Consider the following 8,055-nt stretch of genomic DNA (forward strand, 5'->3'; position numbering starts at 1 on the left):
TGTGTTAATTGAAGCTTTGGTCCAGCAGGTTGGTTCCCCCCCTCCGCCGTTCACTGAAGCAGTGACACGTCTCTCTTTTTTTCTTTGTACGCTCCTTAAAAAAATACCTGAAAAGCCAGTGTCGGCCCTGTAGCCTGCAGTCAGCAGGAGAGCAGGAGCCGAGGCCACAAAACGTCCATCATGTCGACAAATTGACTCAATCAGCTTCATCCAGGAGCATTAGCCCCTCGCCCCTTTGAAATTCAACACTGTTGACGGTTCCCCAGAGTGTTTCTGGAGAGGGAAAGGAAAAAAGTGGAGGAGAGGAGGAGGCCTCGTCCTCTGTGGCAGTGACAGAGTGAGAGGGGAGCAGCGGGAGAACTGAAGTACTGTGAGTGAGTGTGTGAGAGAGTGTACTGCTGTCCATCACTTGGGATTGAATATGTATTAGAGTTTGGGTTACAGTGTGTGTGTATGTGTGTGTGTGTGTGTGTGTGTGTCAGACAGTCACACTTCACTGACACAAAAACATGCTACTTTAGCTACAGGAGGGCTGGAAGTGGAGGCTATACAGAAGTGGAGCTGAGGCTATTCATCAAACACTTCAGATCAAACACACAAGAGGGAGAGAGAGAGAGAGAGGGAGAGAGGGAGAGAGGGGGAGAGGGGGAGAGGGAGAAGAAGAGAGTAAGAGGAAGGGGAAGAGGAGAAGAGAAAAAAAAAACATACACCTGGATGTTTGTACAAAGTTTTCCTAACAGTGGAGAGATAGAGGAGACCTTTGACTTGCCAGTGAAACTTAAAGGTCCGTTGTGTAACATTTAGGAGAATCTATTGGCAGAAAATGTAATATAATATTCACAGGTATGTTTTCATTTGTGTAGAATCACCTGAAAATAACAATAATTGTGTTATTGTTACCTTAAAGTGAGCATGTTGAACCGCCATGTTTCTACAGTAGCCCAGAACAGACAAGTTAGCAGGAGTGGATATAGAGAAATACTGGCATGGAGACTTTAAAGGGTGGCAGAAATATTTACAAATACAATCAAAATAATCACATTTATCAATATTATCTTGGAAAAAGCCCCCAAATGAAGGTATCTAAATTCACAAATATTACATTATTGTGGCACATTAGTTAAGCAGAAATGGCATTAGAACTCAATCAAACTGTTACTTCCAACTTATTTCCACATCTTCAGTCTTTTTTGAGTGAATTTAAGTCACTTAGTCTAAAATATGGCCATAACAGATCATTAAACGTGTTGATTTCGGTTGTTAACATGTTATTTTAAAAATTAATCTAAATGAATGTGTTAAATTTGAAAGTATTTGACACCAAACTGTCAACCCATCTAGATCTGCCCCTGACTGCAGGATGCCCTAAAATCCTTCCCAAAGGCAAGAAAAAGGAGCGTATTGTGTCCACGGTAAAGACCAAATAGACTACTGGGTAGTTAATTCTCAATTGTCTGAATATACACATGACTTTAACACATTTACTTTATGCTTTGGTAACAATAAGTCAACAGTTGAGGCTATATGAACGACTCCAAGTATATACAACGTCCTGTCCACTACAGCTAAAGTATTTAATAAGAGTGGTTGTGGCTCAGAACGACGAGAGTTTTTCAGCCCTGACAACAGTTCTGAACGGTTCAGTTGTTTCATTTCATTCACTTTTTCTTGGATTCTGCTTAATAAACACACATATTTTAGGACATATGTTCACTCCGCCACTGCACCAGTACTCTGCATTATAGAAACTGTGTTAAACCCCAGTAGAAAAATGTGTTTCCTGACTGTGCTGTGTTGTTTTTCCTGTTTCAGGGGGAGATGTGTTCAAGTCAAAGCCAAAGAAATCCGCATCTTCCATTCGTGGATGTGGATCAGCTCAGGAGACATACTAAAATCTACCTTTATCTCCTCTTCTTCCAAACAACACCTACTCCTGCTTTCACCTCCATGATTATAAATATTCTAACCACGATGAAGAACAGCTACGGCATCCACAACCATTTATTAAACCCTTTAAAAATCCCTGCGAAACATATAATAACGACTGACTCTAACACGTCATAACATGGCTACTGCACAGAGGATAACCTGATTTAGGTAACATGACCCATCCTCTGGCGCCACCTGCAGGACAAACACACCAAAACAAAACATTATGGAGGCTGAAATGTAAAACTGGAAGCTGGGAAATGAAGTGCATCAGCTGAAGACGTGTCTGTATGTAGAAAGATGTCTGTATGAAACTGTCCACAAAGCGTTGTTAGCTCTTTGAAATTAGGCCTTTTTAATAGAAGACTTTTTTTTTTGTCACAGAATTATTACACAGCTGGAAATAATAAAAGTCCTGCAGTGTGCTGCAAATCCATATTACACAGTACTTCTAACCAGGTTTACAGTAGGCCTATGTGGTGTGTTCACACTGGGAGGGTGACTCTATACTAACAGGTAAAACAGGTAAACATTGTTATTATTATTACAATTAGTAAGGAAATCCAAAATCCCTTCTTTAAGTGTGAGACTTTTTAATTTGCCCTCAAAAATTCCCAATTACACACACAATTACATCTGTCAGTAATGATGCAAAAAGTGTCTCAACTAGCCGCTCACTACAGAGTAAAGGAAGGACTTCATTATGTAGGAATAGTGAACGAGTGAACGAGGAAGTGATTTCAGACACATCCAAACTCATCAGCTTATGTTAAAGATTAACATTTTCATGTGAAGAATATTTACAATAATCATTCTCAGAATAAGAAACTCCCTCTTCAGGGTTCCTCCTCACTCCATATGTTCAGTTTTTCAGAGTTTTTCTAACGTATCGATGGCGTCAGACCGCTCCATCATGATGCCGTCACTCCCCTGTTTCCTGCTGTTTAGTGTCGGCATCGTGCTCGCTGTCGTCTGAGTAGTTCTCATGGTCGTCTGAGTAGTGGTAACTGTCGTCTGAATAGTGGGGATCCTCTCCGCGATAATCCCGATCTGAGTGGCGACTGCTGGCGTCGTCTCCGTCGCGGTGGTTCGATGAAGCCTCGTCGCTCCCTTCTTCCCTTCGGTCTGGATCTACTTCAGAGTCTTCGTCGTCCAGGAAGACCTTTCTGTAGCTGACGGGTTCGCATCCCGTGTCTAGGTCCTCTTGGTCACTGGCACACAGGGAAGATGAGACAGGTCAGTGAGGCCTTAAATATGACTGTGCTCTTATTCATAGTCAGCACACAAACAAAGACTTCTCATAAAGATTTGAGTGACCCACCCCTACTTCATGTCTGATTTACCAAATCACATTATCGTGTTGGTTTGTGCTCTCGCTTCTGGAAATCAATTTAAATTTAGGATTTAAGCCATTTGACTTCATTACCGGCTTTACACTAAATTTTCAACCTGTTTTTTGGCATTTTATTGAGCTGTAATCTTCCCAGATGTTTCATCTCCATCATACTTTTCTTTCCTTACAGTGTGTCACTGGTGTACCTCTGTTTGCTGTCACTGGACTGAGAGTCTTTGCGTGCAGATCCCGATTTTGCCGCCTTGCTGCTGATAAACTCTTGGGTCAGATCACATCCATGCAGGGCGTCTGTGTAGCGCTTCTCCGCTGCGTGCTTGGCATTCCTCTGTTATCAAGACACGTTCAGAAAGTTAGTGTAAATGTAACAACGGCGTGGTAATCAAAGCTAAAATAACACACTCACATACTCCCTGCACTTATTGTAATGAAATGCTGAAAGTTAATGCAGTCATTAACTCTAAACCAACTTTAACTTGTGGTTGCACTACATTTGGATATAGAAACTGGTATCTGAGCCTCTCGTGTGGTTTCGCCCTGTGACGTTTGTGAGTGAAAATGGTGAGAAAGAAACCCTCTAACCTGAGTGACTGACACCCAAACCTGACGGTAAACAATGGAGATGAAGTTGGTGGAAATAACTGAATATGTTGTGTTACAGTATCTCATTTTTTACACTTACAAAAACAAGAGCAGAAAAAATCTACCCAACAACTAAAGTAGCCAAAGAAACTGTGTTTTAAGGTAATTTTTCTTTTTTTATTTACCTCATTATCTTAATGTCAATCTGATTTAAAAAACACATTTTTAAATATGTCTAATTGTTTATCACTTTGTTGCTTACATACCATTTTCAAAGGTGGGAAGTAACAAAGTACAAATACTTCTTTACTCTATTTAATTCGTTTTTTCAGGTGTCCTTTCCTTGACTTGATTACTTTTTACTTTTACCCCCAACATTTTACACAAACAGGCTTTTAAGGGGAATTATTATATTATCATCGCTGGCCCAACGTCAAAACTGGTGCATATCACGCATAACAGACGTAACAAGACCAAACAGACAATAGAGGGAGACTCGAGCCTATTTGAGGTTTCAGTAAGCTTTGCACAGAAACTGCCGGCAGAAACGTCCTTCAGATTCTAGAGATTATAATTTTTACTTTTATACTTTAAGTACATTTCAGAGCCTGTACTTTTTCACTTTTACTTGAGTAAAGAATGAACCGGGCGCCCTGCTTACAGCACCTTTTACTGGTTATATTGCATGTCTTCCCATCTCTGTTCAGTCTACGCCTTGTATTTGTTGTTTCTATGACTTTATTATTTATATTTTTATGTGTAAAGCACTTGCACTGTTAAGAAAGGAGCTATTTAAATGAAGTATGGTATTGGTATTATTTCACCTATAACATACAAATCGGTTTTATTAAATTACTAATCAATTAATCTGTCGTTCTCTCTGGTTAAATGTTCTAATGCATTAATGCTTTGGTACAGAGGCTGTTTGTAAAGATGCACAATCTGCTGTAATTAAACTGAGTTTGTGGGATGTGGTCGAGGCTCGGGGCTCAGGTTGATGTTCACCTGTGCAACCTGCTCCAGCAGCAGCGGCCTCCCCTTCACCCTCTGCTGCATCTCCTTGATCTCCTGCTTGTACTCCTTCCTGCGCTCAAGCTCCTGTTTCCTGCAGACAACAACGGAGAATTACGAATCGTCCCGGTCCGTTCAACAGCAGCTCGGCTCGTGGCGCCGTAGTCGCGTTGTTTTTAGGGTACCTGAATTCTTTGAGTTTGGTCTGGTGCGTCTGTGAGAGAGCCAGGTGGGGGTCGTTGGCCTGGGCTCGTTTCACCACCACCCTCTGCAGCTTCTTCTCCCTCTGCTTCTGCCTTTCCCTCCACTGCTCCTCCTCCTCCTCGGCCTTCTTCCTCTGCTCCAGCACCTTTCTACTCAGGGAGACAATCTGGTCACAGATGCAGGAAGGTTTGGATGGGATGGGGATTTCGGGAGGGTGGGGGCAGACAGCTGAGGATACCGGCTAAGGGGTGTTTTGGAGTGGGTGTGGGGTTGTAAGCACGCTGCTGGGATGTTGGGAAAAAGGAGTTCCACTAAAATTGAAGCATTCTGGGATTTCAAACACAGACGGTAACAGCTGAGGTCTCGATGTCTAAACGGGACATTGGAGTTCTGTCTGTATCTCAACTAAAATGGTAGACGCGTTTGGACTCCTGAAATGGTACCTCACGGCCTCATGGCGCTTTTTGGTGGCGTCTGTGACTTTGGCAGGCAGGAGCTCCAGGCTGCCAGAGAGGGACGAACAGAGACTTGAGTTTGCTGTCCGAGATAGCCCCGGGCTGACGTGCGGCCAGCGCAGCATCCGAGGGCTGCTCTGCTCCTTCTCGATGTCGGCCAGGATGCGTTCGCGGTGCGAAGAGATCTGTGACGTCCTCAGTTCGAAGGGCTCGCATGCAGTCGTGGGCTTCGCCTCTTTTTGTTTCTCCAGGTGCTTCTGGAAGCGTCTGTAACTGGCGTCGAAGTCGGGTACCTCTTTGTTAATTTGCGGCCTGTGGGAGAAGTGGTCCCCTCCGGCTGCAGCGTCTTTGGTCTTCTTGCGATCGCTGAGTCGGCGTGCGAGCATGCTGGGAGGCATCGACGCACTGTGGAGCAGCTCCTGAGCCCTCATCTGTATCTTGATAGACCGATACAGCTGCTCCTCCTTCACCTGCTCCCCCGATGCTGCTACGTACACCGCCTTGGGCACAGGCTTGGCCTTGAAGGGTTTGACTTTCTCCTGGTCGGACGGTTGCGAGGAACGCAGCTGTTTCTGCTCCTTCTTCAGTCGCTCTCTCTCCAGGAAGCTGAAGGGCTTCTGGACGGTTCGGAGATGCTGATCTTCTCGCTGTTTCATTCTTCGCTGTCGTTCCTCGTTGCGCTCCTGCAGCTCTTCAAAAAGCGGGAGGTGAACGTGAGCCGGTACGGGGCTGGCATGGAACTTCCTCTGGCACTCAGTCAGTTCTTCCAGCTGCCGACGCAGCTCTGCGTTCTCCAGTTCGATCTCTGAACGCGTCTTGATGCCGCGCTTTCGTCTCTCGGCCTCACGCAGCATCATCTGGAAAGGTTTTGGGACGGTCATTCTGTGTTTCCAGTGCTCCTGCTCCCCATCTTTATGCCCCTGCCTCTTCTTTCCTTTCCCCTTTCGTCTCCTCTGGTCTCCCGGCAGGCTGTGCAGCGACGAGGCCGACACCAGGCGATTTTGAGGCGACAGCTTAAAGTCCTGCCACATGTTCTTGATGTGTTCTTTCGGAGAAAAAAGCAGGCCTTTCTCCACGTCGTTACTGGTAGCTTCATCTTCGTCTGAGGAGTCGGACTGTCCCGAGGCTCTCCTGAGTTCAACCGCAGAGTGTGACTTCCTCAAACGGCGTAAAGCAGCTGGGCTGCTGTTGGACCATGTTAGCCTAAAAATATAAATACATAAAGTACTGTTAATATGACAAAGCACATAATAATAAAGAAATACTCACTATCACTCAACTGTAGAAAGTAAACTGTTCATTCTGAAAAACAATTGGGGGAAAAAAAGGTGCTATCTTTAATAAATTCTTCTTTTAATTTATAAAACGAGCTTATTATAAATGACCTCATGGGCAGCATACTCAATTAAATTGCACTCAGGTTTGCATCTACTGATCATTCTCAATTATGTGTTCAATTAATTGATTCATTATTTTGTCTGTAGATTTGTAAAAAATGTCCATCAGAAGTTCTAAGAGCCCAAAGTTACTGATTCAAATCCATTTAATTAATATTGATATAAAAGCATCAACTTCTCTCACTGAGGATAATAATAATAATTTCTGTCAATCAACTCATTGGTTAATCATTTGAGCTCACAGTTGGAAATGAATTTAGCACCTTTTGCCTTTCCTCCAAATGTTTAGTCATACCGTCCCTCTGCTCAGCATAACTGAGTGTGATGATGATTTAAAAGATCAGTTCAACCAAATTACACAAAAACAAATCACTTCCTGTTGAAAAATATCTTTTTGCCATGCATATAGTTTTTGTTTTTTACAGTGCGTTGGATAATTCACAGACCTCACTGTCAACAGTCTGCTTTAGAAACGGTCCCTAAGAAAACTACTGACAGCTCGTTAATGGATTATATAAAGTAACTGAGACTATGTTTTTAGTTTTAATGCTATTTTCCTGCTTTAAAGGACGGATTTAGTAGACTGGCAGTGAAGTTGCCAACTGAATACCCCTCGCCTTACAAGCATGAAAGAGGAAATACGGTGTTTGTGAAACTCTACTACTAATAAAAACACACTTATGAATATTATATTTCCATTTCTACCAATAGATCCTCCTAAATGTTCCTAAAAGCAGCACAAACTAAATGTTTACCTCCATTATGGTGGATTGGCTGCACGCAAAACAAAAACATCTCCATGGCTAAAAACCAACAACAAGTGAATCAGAAACAGGGCTGCAAAAATATAGCCTAAAAAATTGCCAAATGTTGTATTTTAAAAAAGTCAAATATGAGACAAACAATCATTATATTGAATACTGTAGTGCTGCAGAGGTGCCCTGCTCCACAAATCTTGTGTTTCTTTAGCACTACAGGCCTCAACAAGTCACATGATTATGATTTTAGTTCAGTTTTTTCAATAAAAATACAAATTTGTGATGCAAAAATAATCGTGAATCATATCACAATCGCTACGACGGAGTATAAAGGCAGACTAAGAGAAAAAAATTTGGGGGGGGGATTA

At 42.8% G+C, this 8,055-nt stretch overlaps 1 protein-coding gene across 1 annotated transcript in view; it reads right to left on the bottom strand.

The window, feature by feature from the left end:
• Positions 1-2,403: 2,403 nt before the first annotated feature.
• Positions 2,404-8,055, bottom strand: part of fam161a (FAM161 centrosomal protein A) — a 6,909-nt gene continuing 1,257 nt past the window's right edge. The window contains exons 3-7 of the mRNA XM_035660108.1: positions 5,521-6,735; positions 5,059-5,226; positions 4,868-4,967; positions 3,469-3,608; positions 2,404-3,140 (exon numbers count right to left, since the gene is read on the bottom strand). Coding sequence (XP_035516001.1) covers positions 2,852-3,140; positions 3,469-3,608; positions 4,868-4,967; positions 5,059-5,226; positions 5,521-6,735 — 1,912 coding nt within the window. The 3' untranslated portion in view covers positions 2,404-2,851. The remainder of the gene's footprint in view (positions 3,141-3,468; positions 3,609-4,867; positions 4,968-5,058; positions 5,227-5,520; positions 6,736-8,055) is intronic.

This window comes from Morone saxatilis, unplaced genomic scaffold (genome assembly GCF_004916995.1).
Source record: "Morone saxatilis isolate NCDOM2014 unplaced genomic scaffold, NCSU_SB_2.0 Contig17, whole genome shotgun sequence".
NCBI lineage: Eukaryota > Metazoa > Chordata > Actinopteri > Moronidae > Morone > Morone saxatilis.